At 42.6% G+C, this 22,142-nt stretch overlaps 1 protein-coding gene across 1 annotated transcript; it reads left to right on the forward strand.

Annotated features, from left to right (window-relative positions):
* The first annotated feature begins 1,559 nt into the window (after nucleotides 1–1,559).
* LOC130462576 (uncharacterized protein At4g22758) lies at nucleotides 1,560–3,255 on the forward strand. The gene is made up of 2 exons (XM_056831127.1): nucleotides 1,560–1,913; nucleotides 2,847–3,255. Exons 1-2 carry the CDS (start codon nucleotides 1,661–1,663, stop codon nucleotides 3,008–3,010), a joined length of 417 nt encoding a protein of 138 aa, XP_056687105.1. The 5' UTR covers nucleotides 1,560–1,660; the 3' UTR covers nucleotides 3,011–3,255.
* Nucleotides 3,256–22,142: the final 18,887 nt, after the last annotated feature.

Genomic DNA, 22,142 nt, shown 5'->3' on the forward strand with positions numbered 1-22,142 from the left:
CAATAAGTTTCAATAAGTTCAAATAAGTTCCAATAAGTTCCAATAAGTTCCAATAAGATTCAATAATAATAATAAATAATAATAATAATATTAATAATAAATAATAATAATAATAATAATATTAATAATAAATAATAAATAAATAAATAATAATAATAATAAATAATAATAATAAATAATGATAATAATAAATAATAATTAAATAATTAAATAATTATTCTTATATTATTATGCTTCTTCTTCTTAATATTATTATTATTCTTATTGTTGTTATTATTATTATTATTATTATTATTATTATTATTATTATTATTATTATTATTATTATTATTATTATTATTATTATTATTATTATTATTATTATTATTATTAGTGATACATTACTATTATTAGTAGTGATACATTACTATTATGATTATAAATAACCCGACACGATATTAACCCGAACCGATAAGAACCCAAATTCGGCGAAAATTGACCCATTACATTCAAACCCGATTTACCCGATCTGACATGAATTGAAGATGACCAATATTATTCTCAAATCCGTTTAAACCCAACCCCTTTTCAACTCGTTCCCGTTTAAACCCGTACCCGTTAATACCCGAAACTGTTTCAACCCGTTGCCGTTTAATCCAGGATCTGTTAAAACCTGAACCCGTTTCAACCCATACCCGTTAAATCCTAAACCCGTTAAAATCCGAACCCGTTTCAACCCGTACACGTTAAAATCTGAAAACATTATTTATTATTATATATATATATATATATTATTAATTATTATTATTATTAATTATTAATTTTTTTTTTAATATTATTATTATTATTTTATTTTATTACTATTTTATTATTATTATTATTAACATTATTATTATTATTATTTATTTATTATTTATTTTTATTATTTTATTATTATAATTTTTATTATTTTTTTTAATAATTTTTTTATTGTTATTAATAATAATCATTATTATTATTATTATTATTATTATTATTTTTAATTTTAAATTCAGATAAGTTCAGATAAGTTCAGATAAATTCAGATAAATTCAGATAAATTCAGATAAGTTCAGATAAGTTCAGATAAGTTCAGGTCAAATAAGTTGAACATAACGCACCCTTAATGTATTTGGAGGGGTATCGTATTTCTTGTTATTTGGTTGATTAACGTAGTTAAACATATATAGTACGAATTTTTTTTATTGAAAAATAAATTAAAATTTAACGAAATTCTCTTTGGTACAATTAGTCGCAAATTCTTAATGATAATTTTTTTTAAGCAATGGGCCTTTTTTTCTTGTTTTGCCTAGGGCCCATAAAATCTCAGGACCGGGCCTGAAATGGAATCCCTATCAATCTATCATTGTCCTATAACAAAATAAAATAAAAAGATTACAAGATCAACAAAATCAGAAACAAAAACAAGTACGATATACTCCTGAGAAACTTCACGTTAGCCATATAAGTCCACGAAACAACCGGTGGACTCTGTTTTTTGCTCACTTTCCACGAAATTTCGCCACCAAATGAATCTTCTTCCCATATAAAAACTCCAACCAATCTAAGCAAACATCAACTCCATCAAACAAAACATGTGGCCAACAAATATTGCTTCTATAATTTGCGCCGAAATCGATCATACGATTCCTTGCCAAGGATAATGATGCACCGTTGCACACCGAATTATGATGATCATCGTCACGCCGGACCACGGCGGTTGACGAAGCTGCTGATAAGCGTAACGGTTCAGGGAAGAGTCGGGTCAGTTCAGCTGATTATGTCGCCGGAAAATACGGTCGGACATTTGATAAAGGCGGTTTTAGAAGTGTTTGAGAAAGAGAGGAGAAGGCCTTTGTTGAATGAGAATCATCCTAGTTGCTTTGAGCTTCATTACTCACCCTTTAGCCTACAAAGTAAGTTTTTTTTCATGTAACGAGTTTATAAGTATTTGATATGAAATGCAAGATAATTTAAATGCTTATAAGCTACGGAGTATAAGAAAATGCCCGAACAAGTGAACAACTATGTTTTAGTTTACCAAATTTGTGAACAATTGTCATTCACTTTTCTTTTTTTATTATAACAATCACTATAAACAACCTCGTATGTTTTTGTGTTGGAATCCTTTCATAATAAACACAACTTAGTTAAGTTGACAAAAATACGAAACGAATTAATATCTTGTTTCCTAGTTTAATCAGAATTGTAATTAGGAAAGTAGATATATTTTGGTATGTAACAATTTCTAGAATTATTTAGACTTGGGAGCAAGTATAATTCTAGTAGACGTGGGTTTCTAGTTTAGCTTATAAAAGGGGTTTAAGCCTAGCTAGAAAATAAGAGGGGAAAATACATTGGTGAGAGGAATCATCAATGGAGGGGTTATTGTGTTATTTTGTAGGAACTTAATAATACGATAATATTTGAGGGGAGGAAATCTAAATTTCCTCATAAACACTTGTGTCTATTATATTTGTGGGTTTGTTCTCGATCGTTCGTGGCACGCGTTTGGTTATAACATTCCCTTTGATCTTCATGAACCCTTGGAGACAATAACACTTTACAATTTCTCAATTTTAAACTGAGATATCTCTTTTATTTTCAATCATTTTAAACGATATAAAACTCATTCTCTTCTTTTACGTATAAGGATTTCATTTGAAGTCTTTTGTGAAAGGCCAAACAAATTATAAAATATATTGCAGAACACTTCCAAGGCCATATATAATACGGAGTACTCCATATAGACTATAGAGTACTCCGTAGTCCGTACTAGTTACTACGTAATTCATTTGGTTACGGAGTACTTTTTAAAATGATGATGCACGAATTTGTGGGATGTGCAGGCCTAAAACTGGAGGAAGAATTAATAAATTTGGGGTCAAGGAATTTCTTCTTGTGCCAGAAGCCTGTTAGGGAATACAATGCAGGAACATGTTTCAACCAAACGAAGAAGATACACAACTTTCCATTTTCATGGACCAATAAGCTCATGGAACTCTTGCTATAAATCTCTCTATATATTCTACTATTGTAACTTGTTACCAAGCCATTCACAGTTTTTTAGTTACCTCTTTTTTTTAGTCCTTTTTTTTCTTTATTTTGAGATCATAGGCCATGTGGGTGCATTTGGTAGCTTCTACAAATAAATACAGTAGTGTACAATATTTTGCATGTAATTTGTGATTATGTAAAGTGCTTTGTTATCAAAGTAAATAAATAATATATAAGTGCTTTGTTATCAAAATAAATAAATTAGTTTGTCTCTATTATATTGCATTACACATAAAATTGCTTTTTGTTGACGTTAAAAAAAGTTATTTATTTTTCACACTCCCATCAAATAAACGGGTTCCCCTTCCATCATTTTTTGAAATAAATGAAATATTTAAAATAAAAAAGTCAATTAATATGGTAGAATAATGAATAAAAGATCTTGTACGCACGTACTAGATATACAATATATTTATTACATATAGTTACTTTTATATTTCAAGAAGAACCATACTCAATGCTCATCCAAATTTCTATTTTAGTGATACCAATTTCCATTTTGTGGATGTATTACACAGAGAACATTTTGGAATTTGTGTAAGCAATACAAATTTCATTTATAACATGTCAAGCTATTTTTTTTAACTAATAACATTACCATTTTTAAGTCGAGGTTTATATTCGGTGATAAAGCAAAGAATAAGGAACTTTTTAGGTAATGTGAATCGAACTTTTACAACTCGATCCGATCCCAAATCCTCAATCAAAGGATACTAATATACTCTCAGCAATTAACAATGATATCTTTATTACTGATGTTGATTATTTAGAAATAACATCAATACTTATCGGTAACCTTATCTATAAAAGTTCGGTAATCTCATTTATGATTAATCACCAATCCATAAATAATCAATGAACTCGGGTAAAATCTATCCAATCACCAACATACTATTTGATGTGAATTTTATTAGGATACATATCAAACGTAATTAGAACTCTAGAGTCCTAAGCCCTAGAGAATTCTACTTAGTAATTAATATCATGAGAAACTAATTAGTACCGATATCCTATTTTTTTTTTTTTTTTTGAAGGAATACCGATTGTAGGCACGGAAAATTTACTACTGTGCCACGTTGGATATTATTTGGGTCAAAAGTCAAAGTACTGACTCATTAATTATTTGACGGTCAATAAAATTAATTAACTTGGGTGCATAAATTAATTTAGCCCATTTTAGTTATTTTTAATCAAACCCAAATCTTTTTAATTGTTAAACCTACCGAAACGAGTTAAACTATTATAAATGGGCCCTAACTACCAAGTCCAAACAAAAAGGTCCAGAGAACACCCAAAACCCTAAAAGCTTCCCTCATCCTATAAATATGCCTTTTTACCTCATTTACTGGGGAGAGAGGAGAAACAGACGGCAAAACCTAAAACTCTCAAATCTCTCCCTGCCAGTCAAGTCACAACTCTCTCCCTAGAATAAGAACATTAAGCATTCAAATCAACGTGCCGTTCCATTCTAGAAGATCAACCTTGGACGAGATCAAGCCCGGAGGCCCTTATTCAAGAAGATCAAGCCAGTTCGTGAGCAACATCAAATCAACATCAAATAATCCCGACGGAAGAAGAACAACAAGCATACAAAACTGACGTGCCGTTCTATTTCTACATCAACATTCTTGAACGAGATCAAGCCCGAAGGCCCTCATTCAAGTACAAATCAATCCGGTCCGTGAACCAAGTCAAATACAAAGTGGCGATCGAATCAGAGGAGCAAATATTAGAGATTGTACCCAGAAACTTCAAACATCAATAAAATATATTTTGTTCACATTATTTTGAGTTTATTATTTTGCAGACTCTTGAAATTTGTGTTTACAAATTTGGCATGCTCTGTGGAACGATTTCTACCTCTCATCTCTTTCTCCACAATCAAAGTACTGACGCACTTTCGAGCCGTAAAAGCATGATGATGAAGAAACAAGATCCAATCATGGCGGCCAAGAAAAGATCCGTTCATTTTGATGCAACTTTGTCATCGCTAACAAACCTTGACCGTGGCTACAAAAGCAACATGTTCTTCCCTCCAACATCAATCCAAGGTCCGTCACACGAGGCAAGCAAAGATGCGGTCCAAGATCCGTCAAATGAGCCAATCAATGGAGCGGTCTTAAGTCCGTCAAAGGAGTCCATCCACAGAGTAGTCCACGATCAGTCACATGAGCCAACGAATGGAGCAATAGACGTCGTCGTTGTAAATGTCATGGCGATTGAAGCAAAGACCATTGAGGAAGAATTGGAGAACATGAAGAAAGTCCTTGAAAAACTTGTTAAGGACGACGAAGAAAAGGAAGCCCAAATCAAACGTCAAGACGAACAAATTGCCAATTTGACGAAGAAGCTTGAAAAACGCCCAATTGGTGAATCATGTGAAAATGGTGAAACCGAAAGTGAAGGAAAAAGCGACGAATCTAAATCGACTTTAAAGTCCAAGCCAAGAAGGAGCAGAAAGCACCGTGGTGATTCGTTCAACTTCGAAAAAATTCAAGATATGATAGCCAAAACTATCAAACACCAACTTGACGTAGATGTTGACAAAAGTGGTCGTTACGTCAAACCTTACACAAAAAGGATTGATGCCTTGGAGATGCCTAATGCTTATCAACCTCCAAAATTCATGCAGTTTGATGGAAAAGGCAATCCGAAACAACATGTTGCACATTTTATTGAAACATGTAACAATGCAGGGACCGAAGGAGACTTGCTCGTGAAGCAGTTTGTTCGTTCGCTAAAAGAAGTCGCCTTTGATTGGTATGCCGACGAATTAGAATCTGGATCGATTGATAGCTGGGACCAGATGGAAGAATTATTCTTGAATCGCTTCATAAGCACTCGTCGTATTGTCAGCATGATGGAGTTGACACAAACAAACCAGTTGGAAGATGAACCGGTCGTGGAGTACATCGATCGTTGGCGGACATTAAGTCTTCAATGCAAGGATCATTTGCACGAAACTTCTGCAATTGACATGTGCATCCAAGACATGCATTGGGACTTGGTTTATATTTTGCAAGGAATGAAGCCCAAAACATTCCAGGATTTGGCAACTCAAGCTCATGAAATGGAGAATTCGTTAGCCAATCGTGAAGAAAAGTCCGATTAGTCAGACATTTGTTGAGACTTTGACGATTTGGGGCCACAAGTATGCAAGAAGTTTCAACAATGATCCTGGGGGTAAAGGAGAAAATGATCGTCCTCAAAGCTCCTAAGCACGAGCCTAAACTGCATAACCAAAAAAAAAAATTTACAAAATTTTTTGAACTACGTTTGGCTTGATCCAAAAAAAAAAGTGAAAAAAAAATCACTTATTTTGGTACGTAGGCATCTTGAATAATGAAAATTTTCAAGGCCAGCCATATCAAAAAATTTGAAAATATTTTTGGAGCATAATTTGAAATTGTATTCCAGAAACAAAAAAAAAAAACTCAAAGGAGTACAAATGTTCTTTTAAAACACCAAATGTTTGTAAAAAATCAAATTGTTTTACTTTGTCTTCAAAAATTAATTTTGTCAAATGATGATCCAAAAGTCTGTCGTCATTTACTTGAAGTCTGGAGAAAGCTTCGAAGCACCAGAGGTTCAACTACAGTGAAGGATGGAGAAAGCTTCCAAGCACCATCACGTATCAAAGCTCAAAAGGGCCAAAGATTCATCAAATTTTCTTGAAGACCTGAAAGTATCGTCAAATTTCTTGGACAAAAGCACCAAACACCCTGATCCAAAGATCAGGAGAAAGCTTCCAAGCTAGCACCAGGGGTTTGCGAAAACGACATTGCGATCTGGAGAAAGCTTCCAAGCACCAGAAATTTGCAAAAGAACTAAATTGAAGGATGGAGAAAGCCGCCAGGCACCATCACAAAATCACCAAAACATCACCAAATTATCTTGAAGAGAAGTCATCAAGCACCATGGAGCCCAAAGGTTGAATGTAAATATTGGAGAAAGATGTATGCACCAAGCTTCAACCAAAATTCTTCAACACCGGGATCAACTCAATATTTCAAATATCAAGATTTGGAGTAAGCTTCCAATTAAGCACCAAATCTCTCATCGACATCAAGGATATGAGTTGGAACTCCATTTTGTTTCTTTGCGGGACAAATGCATAGAAAGCGTCTAGAAGGACAGGGCTTGAGAACTGCGTACGTACGATGATTGATTTTTGCAAAAGGACCGATCACAGGAGGAAACGAACGAAAGTTTCTTCCATCTACCACATTAGCATCTTCTATGAGTGACAATTAGGGGTGTTTAAAAAAACCCGACCCGCATTACCCGACCCGCCGACCCGCCGATCCGCTATAAAATAATCGGGTATTTATATGATTTTTTCGTAATTAGTGGGCCGGGTACCCGACCCGGTTAAAACGACTGGAAACCGGGTCGGGTCACGGGCCTCTTTGTTGAATAAGCGGGTACCCGAATACCCGTTAATATACAGTTTTTCATTTCTTTTCCCTGGAAAATTCCATGCTTTTAGACTTGAAATATTAGGTATTTGAGACTTTTGCTCTCACAGAGTCACAGCCGCACTCTCACCCTCTTTCTTATCAGTCTCTTACTTTTTCCCTAATTTCATTCGCGATTTTCCAGATCTGCAAACCCAAGTTGCACAATCTAGGTATGATTATCAGAAATTAATCAACAATTTCAATCACATTTGAAATTTTAACTTGCTACAATTTATTCTACTTACTATTATCCCAAGGATATATTGGTGTGCTAAGAAGATCCACACGCCTTTCTCCACCATGTTGGAAATTGTCTACTACTTGATCCAAGGTGGAAACTTTCTGAGTCTCTTTAAAAAAAAATTAATTGTTATTTTGAAGAGGAAGGAGTGAGAGAGTTTCAGGTGTTGGACGAAATAATGCGAACAATAACAATATTCATCCAGTTAAGTTCTTCACTAGAAAATAACAGTTGGACAATACAATTGACAATAACTTTAAACTTCTCATTTTCATCAATTTCTTTAAAATTCCCCTCCTTTAAATTTGTATCTTAACATTTTGAATGGAATATGTTGTGGGCAAAATTACCGTGCCTTCGTGTACCAATGAGGACGTGACACATGGCACGTATTGCGCCCCCTAAGCAGAAATCATACGAAGTCTACTCCGAGGCATGAGTATTAATCTAGGTATCTACAATGTATGTATTTAAGTGTGTATAAATGTATGTATAAAACCTATACCTGGAAAGGGGCTTAATTAGTATGTATCCCAAGTGAATGACTAAGCACAATAGGCCCAAACAGCCCACTATTGCCAAAAGAGACCAGCGAATTGTAAGGAGAAAGGACACGTGTCCTCCTCCCATTCCCCAGCCAATCATGTAAGGGGAATATTAGGTCATTCCCCCAAAAACCTAGTACTATAAATATTCCCACTTCCCTAGAAAAAGGGGTCACAATCAATACATTCTAGAGCAATTGCTGCTCTGCCTTCTCTCTACTTTCTCTCTCTATAAAAATACAATCTTGTTTAATCTTTAAAAGTTACCAAGAAACCTCCAAGGTATCTCACCGGAAAAACCCCACAACATTTGGCGCCGTCTGTGGGGAGGTACGGTAACATGGAAGATCAACGACAGGACAACGATGCTGGGCGGCCTACGCGCGTAGAGCGGCCACCCCTCGAAAGAGAAATGCCGACTGAACATCATACGCCGGCCACAAGAATCACTGAAGATGCCGCACGTACATTTGCGGCCGGGCACACCCCTCGTCACACTGCCGAGGTAGAGGTGCTCAGCGAGGAGGACGACCAGGCCAATCGCACCCCTCCTGGAGGACACCTGGATCCTCGGGTGGATACGGTAATAGAGGAGAACCCTGATATGCCTGTCTCTGTGGGTGCTCTTCGGGCTATTTTGGCTGAGTTCCAAGCTGATGTAGGGAAGACAGTTAATGCTGAGGTACAGAAGAGTATGCTGATTTACACCACTGCTGTGGCTGCAAATCATGAGAGGCCGGCAAGCAATAGGCCAACACTTTCTTTGCGCCCCCCAAATGTCTGGACCAGGCTGACAGGCGAGGACCTAAGGAGACAGCCGCCAACAAGTCAGCCCAATCAGACCATGTCTTACCTACCACGCCGAATGCCACGGCGGCTGATCGGAGAAACGTCCCGAGGACGTGAGCAGCCACGCGCAGAGCAGTTGCCCGACTCTGAGTCGGAACTTTCTGACACTGGGTCAACCCCCGTCATGCCGGATAGACCTCTCCCTCATCCAACTTATACGCATCTGAGCCAGGCACGTCCAGGGGCCACCCGTCCAACCCGTCAAACTCGCGGACGCGAGTCCTCCCTGCGGCTACCTTACTCCAGGCGTCAAGACCCTGTATATCACATTCAGGAGGGGGTGTCCAACATGGCCCTAGGGCACACCACCCCTTTTGCAGACTCCATCATGAGAGCCCCGAGGGAACCCAAAGTCAAGCCGCCCAACATTGATGCTTACGATGGTACCACAGATCCGGACATGCACCTCTTGGTTTACCGGCATCACATGTATGTCCAAGGAACAACTGACTCAACTTGGTGTAAGTATTTCCCGGGCACACTCAAAGGAGTAGCCTCTAAGTGGTTCGAGAGACTTCCAGCCGGAACTATTCGCTCTTTTTCGGAGCTCGAGCTATTGTTCTCTACTCGGTTCATGGCTCACAAGGAAGAGAAGAAGACGAGCATGCATCTGAGTAGGATTCAGCAAGGGAAGGACGAGTCCCTGAGGAGTTATGTGAAGAGATTCAATCTAGAGGCAGGGCAAATTCCGGATTTGCCAGATGGTGTTGCATTCGATAACTTCATTCGAGGGCTTAAAAAGGGCTCTTTCAAGTTTGATCTGGTAAAGAAAAGCGTCCGAACAATGGCAGAAGTCCTGGATGAGGCGGAGGCCTTCATTCATGCAACAGAGATTTGCAGCGTCCCGAAAGACCCCAGAGGAAGTGATACCGCCGAGCTAGCGGCAAAAAAGGAGAAATTTGAAAAGAAGAACCGGCCTAACGGGACGTGGGCTATTGCAAAAGAATCAGACAGGGCCCCCGGAGCGGCAGGTCAGAAACGGCCCAGAACTTATGATCGGGAGCGTTTCGAGTATAACACAGACATGTACACAATCCTGATGGACGTCGGGTCCAAATATGACATTGATCGTCCATTTCCCATGAAGTCACCACCAGAAAGTAGGGACCCCAAACTGTACTGTCACTTTCACAGTGACATTGGGCATGACACCAATGAATGTAAGAGCTTGAAAAGGGCATTGGACGGCCTAGCCACCAAGGGGTTCTTAAAAAGTTATATCAGCAGGAACACGGGAGGTTCTGGCAAACCCTTCTACAAGAAAAACAAATCCCCTCCCTCGGAGGAAGATGGGAATCGTACCGACCCAGAGTGCGTGGCAGTCATCTCAGGAGGATTGGCCGCCGGCGGGCCGACCATGAGGGGCCAGAAGGATTATGCCAAGCGATTGGGACAAGTGATGCTGTCCGGCAAGGCCACAGTTGACCCGTTTCCAAAAGTTGAAATCGGCGAGGCCGACCGTGGGAAAATCTCCACCCCGCATGACGATCCTTTGGTAATTGAGTTAAAAGTTGCTAACCTAAGGGTTAGGCGTATTTTGGTTGATACAGGAAGTTCGTCGGACATAATTAGTCTAGAGTGCTTGAATCGGCTGCAACATGATCCCTCAAAAATTGAGAAAATCCACTATCCCATTATAGGCTTCGGAGGTAGTGTCATCCACCCAGTCGGCATAATTACCCTTCCTCTGAGGATGGGAAATAAAAAGGAATCTCGGCAAATGGATGTCCGTTTTCTCATAGTGAAAGATCTGACGGCATATAACATCATCTTGGGGCGTCCCACGTTGAACAGGGCAAAGGCTGTCATTGTGACTCATCTGATGCTTCTTAAGATCATTTGTGACGATGGGAGCGTCAGCACTATACATGGTGACCAGCAACAAGCTAGAGATTGCTACCTAACCACCTTGAGTCCAGAAGCATGGGGGACGGGTGAAGAGAAAGGGACGTCGAGCAACAAACGAAAATGTGGCGACACGCAACCCAAGGTCGTCAAAGAAACATTAACTATCTCAGCAGGGCACATGGAAGAGAGACGCCCAGAGCCTGTTGGGGCCCATTTCAATGTGGTTTTAAACACAGACAAACCTGACAGAGTAGTGCCCATCGGGATTTCTCCTGACGACCCGCTGGCGGCAGAGTTGGTCCACCTTTTGAGAGAATTTGAAGATATCTTTGCTTTCACGGTGGACGAAATGCCGGGTATTGACCCTGCTGTGGCCGTCCATAAGCTGAATGTGGACCCAAACTTTAAACCGGTTCGTCAGAAGAAAAGGAACCATGGGGAAGATAGAAATCAGGCGGCAGCCGCGGAAATACAGAAGTTGATGGAGGCTGGGTTCGTCAGGCCTAGTCAGTACCCCGACTGGGTTGCTAACGTGGTCCTCGTCAAAAAACCTAATGGTACCTGGAGAATGTGTGTTGATTACACCAACCTCAATAGGGCATGTCCAAAGGACAGTTTCCCATTGCCCAAGATTGACCGGCTCGTCGACTCTACAGCGGGGCATGCCATGATGAGCTTTATGGATGCCTACTCAGGGTTTCACCAGATTCCGTTGTGGCCTGACGACCAGGAAAAAACGTCATTTGTTACTGAACAAGGCCTTTACTGCTACAAGGTGATGCCGTTTGGGTTAAAAAATGCACCGGCCACCTTTCAGCGTCTTATTAACACTGTGTTCATTAAGCAGCTCGGCAGGAATATTGAAGCTTACATTGACGATATGATCGTAAAAAGTAAGCTGAGGGCGGCGCATATAACTGATCTCAGAGAGACATTTGAGACTATTCGAGCTTACAACATGAGGTTGAATCCTAAGAAGTGTGTGTTCGGGGTGACGGCAGGCAAATTCTTAGGTTTCTTGATTGATGAAAGAGGAATTGAAGCCAACCCAGACAAAATCCAGGCAGTAATTGATATGAGCTCACCAAAGACAGTGAAGGAGGTCCAGCGGCTCACAGGTTGCTTGGCCGCCCTGGGCAGATTCCTTTCCAGGGCTGGAGACAAGTGCCACTACTTTTTAGGTCTGTCAGAAAGAAGGCCAAGTTTGAATGGTCGGACGAGGCCGAGGCGGCATTGGTCAGATTAAAGGAGCACTTACACACCTTGCCTCGTCTTGTTAGTCCCTTGCTAGGAGAGACTTTGTACATGTATCTCGCCGTGTCCGAGCACTCGTTGAGTGCCGTTCTACTGACAGAGAGGGAGGGAATACAGATGCCGGTATACTTTGTCAGTCATGTTCTTCAAAATGCTGAAGTTAGATATCCTACAGTGGAAAAGTTTGGCTTAGCTCTGTTCATGGCCAGCAAAAAGCTCCGTCCTTATTTCTTAGCTCACAAAATAGTGATCTACACCGATCAGCCGCTCAAACTGCCCTTCACAAAGCTGGAGGCGTCAGGACGAATGTTGAATTGGGCAATAGAGCTGAACGCCTTTGATATCACCTATGAGCCGAGGAAAGCTGTCAAGGGGCAGGCATGTGCCGACTTCATTGTTGAAATGACGAGGCCAGACTTTGCCAAGAATACAAGCACAGTGTGGACAGTGTATGTAGACGGCTCATCCACGCAGAATGGATGTGGAGCAGGGATAATCTGTCACTCCCCAGAAGGAGATACTTTTGAATATGCTATGCGATTTAACTTCCAGGCGTCAAATAATGAAGCCGAATATGAAGCCCTGCTTTGTGGCATTAAAATGTGTAAGGCGGCAGGCGCCGAGGAGATTGTAGCACTATCTGACTCCCAACTGATTGTGAGCCAAGTTAATGGGACCTACGAAGCTAGGGATCCGACTATGGTCAAATACATGCAGGCCGTCCATCAGGAAGTAGAGCCACTGAAAAGTTTTGAAGTAAGGCAAGTCCCTCGCTCGGAAAATAACCAAGCTGATGCCCTGTCAAAGTTGGCAAGTTCCGCGTCTTGTGATACCCCTCGGCACGTGTTCTGGGAGGTAAAAGAGCACAAAAGTGTTGAGCAAATGGAAGTGGAAACTCTTGACAGAACGTCCACATGGATGGATGACATAGTAAACTTCAAAATGAATGGAGTCTTGCCCGAAGACTCAAGGGAAGCGGCAAAACTTCAAAAGAAATGTTCTTGGTTTGAAATGTGGAACGGCACCCTCTACAAAAAGGCCTACTCCCGTCCTTTGTTAAGATGTGTAACACCTGAGAAGGGGCAGGAAATTCTAGAAGACCTTCATCAGGGGTTGTGCAGCTCGCATATTGGTGGAAGGGCTTTGGCTGAAAAGGCACTTCGAACCGGCTATTACTGGCCGACCCTTAAGGAGGACGCAATCTCACTGGTCAAGAAGTGCGACAAATGTCAGCGCTTTTCTCACCTAATACATCAACCGGCACGAGTTCTGACGCCCATTATAAGCCCAATTCCATTTGCTAAATGGGGGATGGATCTCCTAGGCCCATTCACGACCGCACCAGGAGGAAGGCGTTATGTCATCGTTGCCGTAGATTACTTCACCAAATGGGTGGAGGCAGAAGCGCTCAAAAACATAAAAACTGCTGATGTGAGAGCATTCATTTGGAAGAACATCATGACTCGCTTTGGGATTCCACAGGCTATCGTCTTCGATAATGGGCCCCAGTTTGAGACGCCTAAGCTGAAAGAGTGGCTGGCAGATCACGGTATACACACCTGTTTTGCATCAGTCGGACGACCCCAAGCCAATGGTCAGGTTGAGGCGTTCAACAAAATTATCTCTGAAGGAATTAAAAAGAAGCTTGACGAAGCCAAAGGTCTATGGGCTGATGAGCTGCCAAATGTCTTATGGTCCATCCGCACCACGGCTAAGAATTCAACCGGTGAAACACCCTTCTTGCTAGCCTATGGCGCCGAGGCTGTCCTACCCATAGAAATGTGTGAGCCAACGTTGAGAGTCATGCTGTATGACGAAAATGCTAACTGGGAGACAATGAAAGCAGCCTTGGACTTTCTGCCCGAGGTTAGAGGAAATGCAGCGCTCAGACAACAGCTGTACAAGATAAGGATGGCAAGAGAATACAACAAGAGAGTCTCTAATAGAGTGCTCAAAGTGGGAGATTTTGTCCTCAGAAAAATGGAGTCCACAGGACGAGCAAATGAACAAGGTAAGCTGACGCCCACTTGGGAGGGTCCTTACGAGATCTATGATGAAGTTAGAGATGGAACCTACCGCATTCAAGACATGCAAGGCCGCCCTATTTCGCGCACTTGGAATGCCGACAACCTCAAGAAATATTTCTTCTAGATATGTGCTAAGCCTTGTCTTACTTACCACGATCCATTGCCCAAGGGGCGGCCTCTAATGGTCATAGTAGGGTAGTAATTACTTTTGTAACCGGCTAAATTCGCCTTGCAAAGTTATAAATAATACTACTCTATTTGTCTCGTAATATTTATTGTTCGCACAATGAATATAAACATATACACTCCAATGCATAACCAAAGCCTAATTGTATGACGGCCTGAGAAGTGGCCCAGATTAGCAAAAACTCAGCAAGACTAATTGTTTGAAGCCTAAGAAGTGGCCCAGATTAGCACCAAGTTGTAGGCTGATCACCTATCCAACTCCCCTCCCAATATAAGCAAGCCGCTGGCCGACCAGTACAGCATAATAAGTGCCAGCGGCATGAATAACTTTGAAACATAGGTTGTTCGCTCAAAAGCCCAGCGGCATGAACAACTTTGAAACATAGGTTGTTTGCTAAAAAGCGCGGCGGCACCCATGTTTGGCCGGCCAGTCCATTTGACGAGCATGTCTAGCGGCAATCATACCTATTGATTGACTTGCGTCAATCAATATCGTTATAGACACGCTCGCCAAAGAAAGTGACGACCAAAGTAGGGCCTAGCGCATGCTCAGTTGCCAGCGGCACCAACCACTTGGAAACAAAGGTTGTCCGCTCAAAAGTTCAGCGGCACGATTAACTTCGAAACAAAGGTTGCTTGCTAAAAAGCGCGGCGGCACGCATGTTTGGCCGGCCAGTCCATTTGACGAGCGTGTCTAGCGGCAATCATACCTATTGATTGACTTGCGCCAATCAATATCGTTATAGACACGCTCGCCAAAGAAAGTGACGACCAAAGTAGGGCCTAGCACATGCTCAGTTGCCAGCGGCACCAACCACTTGGAAACAAAGGTTGTCCGCTCAAAAGTTCAGCGGCATGAACTTTGAAACATAGGTTGTTTGCTAAAAAGCGCGGCGGCACGCATGTTTGGCCGGCCAGTCCATTTGACGAGCATGTCTAGCGGCAATCATACCTATTGATTGACTTGCGTCAATCAATATCGTTATAGACACGCTCGCCAAAGAAAGTGACGACCAAAGTAGGGCCTAGCACATGCTCAGTTGCCAGCGGCACCAACCACTTGGAAACAAAGGTTGTCCGCTCAAAAGTTCAGCGGCACGATTAACTTCGAAACAAAGGTTGTTTGCTCAAAGTTAGGCGGCACGAACGTTTGGCCGTACAGTCCATTTGACGAGCATGTCTAGCGGCAATCATACCTGTTGATTGACTTGCGCCAATCAATATCGTTATAGACACGCTCGCCAAAGAAAGTGACGACCAAAGTAGGGCCCAGCGCATACTCAGTTGCCTGCGGCATTAACGTGCTTAGTGTACACTCGGATGCACCTTGGCAATCATACCTATTGATTAAGCCTATTAAGCCTATTGATTAAGGAATAATCAAATTATGAAGAGCAAGTAAATGCGAGATAAGAGAAACATCAAAAAACCTATTTACTTATAAAACAACGCCCGTAGAAAGGCGTGTAAAAGTAGCTCAGAATTCTTGACCAGAAAAAAGAAAGAAAATTGTTGTGTGCTCAGCAGGCACAATGATACAGACGCCATCAGCGCCAAAACTTTACAACATAATTGTTTTTGCCCTTAGGCACGGGAACGCTTGAATAAAATTTTAAAAAAAGCAGGAAAGGAAGCAAATCAGGGGGCGGCCGCATCGTCCTCGTCATCAGATGATACAAACTCAGGGGGCGGCTGACCAAGACGTTCAGCAGCCAACACAGCGGCACTGTGCTCCATTCGCCGCTGGAACCACCCAAGATCATACTCTGACATGTGGCTCTCCCAGGCGTGCTTAACAGCGTCCTTGGTCGCTTGTTCCCCCTGATCATAGGATTCCAGCAGACGCTCACGCAAGGTGCGAACTTGCGATCTGGCCGTCTCTAGCTCCCCACGAAGATGCTCGGCTTCCTCAGCCGCCTCTTTGACCTGAGGGTACTCCCGCAACTGGTCCTGAAGCGCCCGTATTTCCGCCGCCGCTGTCTTGGCCTCCTCGACCATTGCCACCATGTCCTTGTCCTGCGCCAAGATCTTCTTAAGCAGCTCGGCCTTGTCAGATCTCAACGCAGCCACCTCCTTCGCTTGAAGGTCTATGGTCGTCTGCATCTGCAGGCGGACCTCTTCAATAGACTTGAACGCATAGTCACCATGGTGGGTGGACTCAGCCACCTGAGCTTTGAGCTCCTCAGCAGTGCGGGTCTTCCAACTCTTGCAGAATTCCATGCGGCAGAACAACTGCAAAAGAAGCTACATATTAGTAAATGACTCTAAAAGAGAAGACAAGTACAAGCAAGTTGGAAATAGACTTACGTCGAGAAGAGTGGCCTGGATCGCACCAAACTGGGCGTCAGTCTTGCGGCCAGGAAGAGAAGCAACATACTCTGCGGGGACGGCCTTAAAAACCTTGCGGCATATAGCCACCCTATCCTTTGACGAATAGTGGGGAGTAGCAGGTACGTTCTCATCCTCGGCAGCAGCTGCATCCTTCCCTTTGTCTTTGGCTATAGGAAAAACAACGGCCTTAGGATGACGCGGAGAGTAAGAAGAACTGCCAGAGGAGGCTCGATACGTCTGAACGACGTTCGAATAATACTTACCGCCCGATGACCTAGCTCGGCGGGCCACCTCCGCCGGTATCTGAGAGCGGACGTCGGCCGGGATTCCCGAAAGAGGGTCCTCCACCAAGTCCACCACCAGAGACGGCTTGTCCACGCCCATCTCTTCGTCATCAGGGCATCCCCCCTCAGCAACCTTCGACTCGTCTTTCTTCACGAGACGGCGAGGTAGGGGTTTTGGCTTCTTGAAGGTACTCGGAGTCTCCGAGCCAGCCGGCACAGCTCTCTTCTTCAGCTGGGACAGAGTCGTCCCCTTCTTCTTCCCTGACGCCCTAGCCGCGTCCTTAGCTTGCTAAAAAAGAAAGGACAGTCAAATATTAGGCTATCGCAAGTCACTCACCATGTAGTGGCTCGTCATTAAAAAGGACGCCCATTTCAAAAATGACGAGGCGTACCTCATCAATCACAAGTCACTCACCATGTAGTGGCTCGTCATTAAAAAGGACGCCCGTCCCAAAAATGACGAGGCGTACCTCATCAATCACAAGTCACTCACAGAACAGTGGCTCGTCATTAAAAAGGACGCCCGTCTCAAAAATGACGAGGCGTACCTTTTCAATCACAAGTCACTCACAGAACAGTGGCTCGTCATTAAAAAGGACGCCCGTCTCAAAAATGACGAGGCGTACCTTTTCAATCACAAGTCACTCACAGAACAGTGGCTCGTCCTTAAAAAGGACGCCCGTCTCAAAAATGACGAGGCGTACCTTTTCAATCACAAGTCACTCACAGAACAGTGGCTCGTCATTGAAAAAGGACGCCCGTCTTAAAAATGACGGGGCGTACCTTATCAATCACAAGTCATTAAATAGTGGCTCGTCATTAAAAAGGACGCCCGTCTTAAAAATGACGAGGCGTACCTTATCAAGTGCAACACTCATATAAAAATGGCTCGTCATAAAAAAGGACGCCCGTCTCGAAAATGACGAGGCGTACCCTATCAACCACGAGTCACTTGTAAAAAAGGGGTGGGGGTGGCCCGTCTTAAAAGGTGACGAGGCGCACCTTGGCAACCACAGGAAAAACACTCACAAAGGGGCCCGTCATTAAAAAGTGACGAGGCCAACATTAGCAAACATGGGTCACATGTCAGGATATCGGCTCGTCACTAAATAGACGTCCACTATAGACAATGGACGAAGGAAGCTTAACTTGCCAAAAAACAACCTAAGAGAATACTCACCTTCTCCTCCAACTCGGCCTTGGCTTTCTGCATCTTGGCCTCATAGATGTCCGCCATCCAATCGGTCATATCGCCTTTCCCGGTATCCACCGCCGACAACTTGCTCATTCCTTCCTCTGAGAACAAAAGAAATCCAAAGTTAGAAAAATGAATAAGATCAAGGCAGAGCGGCACATAAATTGGCATACAACCTCGAGTCATGGAATATCCTAAGCCTACGGCCGCTAGAAAAGCCTCGTTCCGAAACTGGCTAATGTGCGGCAACCACTCGGCCGGCACATGGAAACTCTTATCCACTGTTAAGTGGTAAGTGTTGGCCCTGAACAGGACCATTATCTGATCCCACTCTTCGGCAGTAAGGGGTGGAAGAGGCTCGTCACGATCCATGAAGTTGGCGTCACAGTTCCAACGGCTCATTCGCTCATACATCTCCTGGTCGTCCGTGTAAAACACGACCCACCTCTTCCTCCACATATGCCACTTGCTGAGCTTGCCGACCACTGTCTGGTAGGTACCACGGCTGCTCAGATTAAACCACCCTTTGGCGGCACTGGGGGAACGAGAGAGGGAGACCAGATGCAGAAAGGCGTTGAAGGACGGCTCCACGTCGTTCAGTGCACATTTGGCAATGTAGCCAAAGATATCCGCCCATGAGTTGGGGGTCAGCTGGGCCACCCCAATATTAAAACCATCTAACACCTCCACAACGAAGGGGTGTGGAGGGAATCTCATGCCGAGTTTGATTGACGCGGCATACACAGGGAATTCTCCCTCGGCAAGCAGGCTGACGGTCGAGTCCAGACCGGCCGGCACGCGCATTTGGTACCCTTCCCCCACGCAGAGGTCATCCCTCATCTTGGCTCCGTGCCTGTCTAGCCACCGCATCCAGCCCACGTCTGGGTGAATCTCTGACGGAAGCAATTGGGCCTCCTCCCGTCCTCTGGGCCTAATAAGCTGGGGAGCAGCTTCTTGCTCCTCGGCGGCCGATGACAACGGAGCGACGCTTGGCTCCCCCACTGCCTGGCTCGCTGTACCCTCCGACGAGCTTGCCGCCTGCTCCCCCGCCTCGACGTACTCGTCGATCTCTTGAAAGAGTTCGGCAAATTCTTCGTCGACTGCCGAGGCGGTGGAAGAATATCTCTCCCTAGGAGGTGTCGATGCTTCTTCCCGCAAGCGCAGGCGCGTAGGATCTGCCGTTTGCTTGGTTCTAGCCATGCCTTCTGCATAGTGAACGAAGCACGGCTTAGGGGTGACCAACAATGAAGAAAAAGACGCGATTGGACGTCCGCCCCGACAAAAGATGAACGGCGGAAAAATCTTAAATAAAACCTTTAAACCCTTACCTAGTACTAAGAGGTCGGCCGCTAACAAAGAGAAAAATGACAAGAGGATAACAAAGATGGCGAAAACTAACCTTGAAAGATCTGCGAAGTACTTGGTGAAGAACAGGATGAGTATCGCGAAGAACGGGATGAATTTCACGAAGAACAGGATGAGTGTGACGAGGAAAAGGATGAGTCTCGTGGTGGCCGGAAATCGCCTGATGGTGGTAGGAACACGCCGGAAATCGCCTATGAAAGCTCTGTGAAAACGAAATGTAAAAAATGAAATTTACCCCCCTCACCTCTATATATAGGGAGGGGCAAAATGGAGAAAGGTGACACGTGTCACCATCTCAACACCTGACCCAAAGATGAAGATGCAAATCAAGAGTCAAGAAGCGATACCCGGAATGTGTTTCCAGAAATGCCCTTCTTGAGGGGCAAATGTTGTGGGCAAAATTACCGTGCCTTCGTGTACCAATGAGGACGTGACACATGGCACGTATTGCGCCCCCTAAGCAGAAATCATACGAAGTCTACTCCGAGGCATGAGTATTAATCTAGGTATCTACAATGTATGTATTTAAGTGTGTATAAATGTATGTATAAAACCTATACCTGGAAAGGGGCTTAATTAGTATGTATCCCAAGTGAATGACTAAGCACAATAGGCCCAAACAGCCCACTATTGCCAAAAGAGACCAGCGAATTGTAAGGAGAAAGGACACGTGTCCTCCTCCCATTCCCCAGCCAATCATGTAAGGGGAATATTAGGTCATTCCCCCAAAAACCTAGTACTATAAATATTCCCACTTCCCTAGAAAAAGGGGTCACAATCAATACATTCTAGAGCAATTGCTGCTCTGCCTTCTCTCTACTTTCTCTCTCTATAAAAATACAATCTTGTTTAATCTTTAAAAGTTACCAAGAAACCTCCAAGGTATCTCACCGGAAAAACCCCACAACAGAATATGTAATTGGTTTTATGTAAATCTGTAAGAGTGGAATGGAGCTTTGATTTTGGAACTTTTTTTTGGCAGAAACTATCGAAGGAAATCAAAACCCAAAAAAATACGGGTACCCTATAACCTACCCGAAATAACCGGGTACCCGTTAACCGGGTACTCGGTTTTCCCGGGTCGGATCATGGGCCGACTTTTTCATTATCTGCAAAAGCGGGTACCCGAAAAGGCGGGTACCCGATAATGAACACCCCTAGTGACAATGCCTCTTCTCTAGGAGTATCATGATACTTGAAATAAACCATGGTAATTTTATTCCTACAAAATACATAAAATATTTCAAGTTAGTGCGTGCTTAACAATGCAAATATATGAGATATTTTGATTTAAGTACGATCAAGCTTAATGACTGGAGTCAACAAGGGAGCCTTATTTGACATAATGGCATAAAAAAAATGCTTCGTATCAAGTAAAATGCATTTGAAGCTGCTAGAAGAAAAAAGGGATGTGTGATAATGCCTTGATTATCAAAATAAAAAAACGGTTTTTTCATGAAATGCCCATGAGGTTTGCAAAAATGCACCAAATACCCTCGCGTGTTTCGAATCACATAATATACCCCTATTTTTTCCCAAGTTTGCACCAAATACCCCTAAACCGGCCTCCGTTAGTCCTCCGTTAAGTCGTGTTTATAATTCACCAAATACACCTAATTATAAAACTATTGCACAATATACACCTATTATTAAACTTATTTGCACCATATACCCAAACTGCTTTTAAGTTGCAGAATTTAATTCTAACGGCTAGTTTGCATTTCTAATTTTCCTAGCAATGAAGTAGAGCAGTTTGTAACAAATTTCCAGCAATAAATCGGGATTATATTCCATAAAAAGCCGATTAATTTGCATAGTAGTTTTACAAAAACTTGAAAACCTTGCAGTTCTCGTACTCCACAGTCATTTTCTCAGCATCAGTAACAAAATAAGGTGAAATATAACCACGATCAAACTGCATCCTTTCAACAACATAGAGACTGTTCTCAGCACTTTTTCCAACACTGTCTTCTACCTGCAAATGAAGAGGATTAAACGAAATAGGTTTAAGGACTGTACATTTAGTGCAAGTCTGTTGAATTTAGAAATTCCAAGCCCATCTTTGTAAAGAAAAATCGTAATTAGGGATTGTGTGCATGTCCTTTGAGTATTCGAGACACTTTTTAACCTTCTATAATACAATTTTGGTTCTTCCAGAACTATTATGATTCATGGAATTGTTCTATCTCATAAAAAGTTGGAAATTTAGCAGTATTTCCCTTTTAGAATACACTGCAGATAACATTTACTCACGGTCAGCAATAATAGAAGAACTGAAAAGAGAAGCTGGAGAGTTGGGGCGTATAGAAAGGGGTGTACGTGCACAAACAGGTCAACCAATTACTAGATGATGGGAAAGGAGATTCATGAACAAGTTACACAGTGGTTAGAAGAAGCCCATGTATCAGTATCAGTAATTCAGTATCTTAGTTTTTGATTGGTCAAAGCCCCAAATTTTAATGGGCACAGTTTAACCTGCAACACTAATATACAAATCCAATCA

The sequence above is a fragment of the Spinacia oleracea genome, chromosome 6 (assembly GCF_020520425.1).
Source record: "Spinacia oleracea cultivar Varoflay chromosome 6, BTI_SOV_V1, whole genome shotgun sequence".
In the NCBI taxonomy this organism is placed as follows: Eukaryota; Viridiplantae; Streptophyta; class Magnoliopsida; order Caryophyllales; family Amaranthaceae; genus Spinacia; species Spinacia oleracea.

Bases quoted from the DNA above. Each gene is read 5' to 3' on its own strand.
- LOC130462576 (XM_056831127.1), top strand. From the start codon at position 1,661: ATGATGCACCGTTGCACACCGAATTATGATGATCATCGTCACGCCGGA. The intron at 1,914-2,846 runs GTAAGTTTTTTT...TGGGATGTGCAG, and splicing joins CTCACCCTTTAGCCTACAAA to GCCTAAAACTGGAGGAAGAA.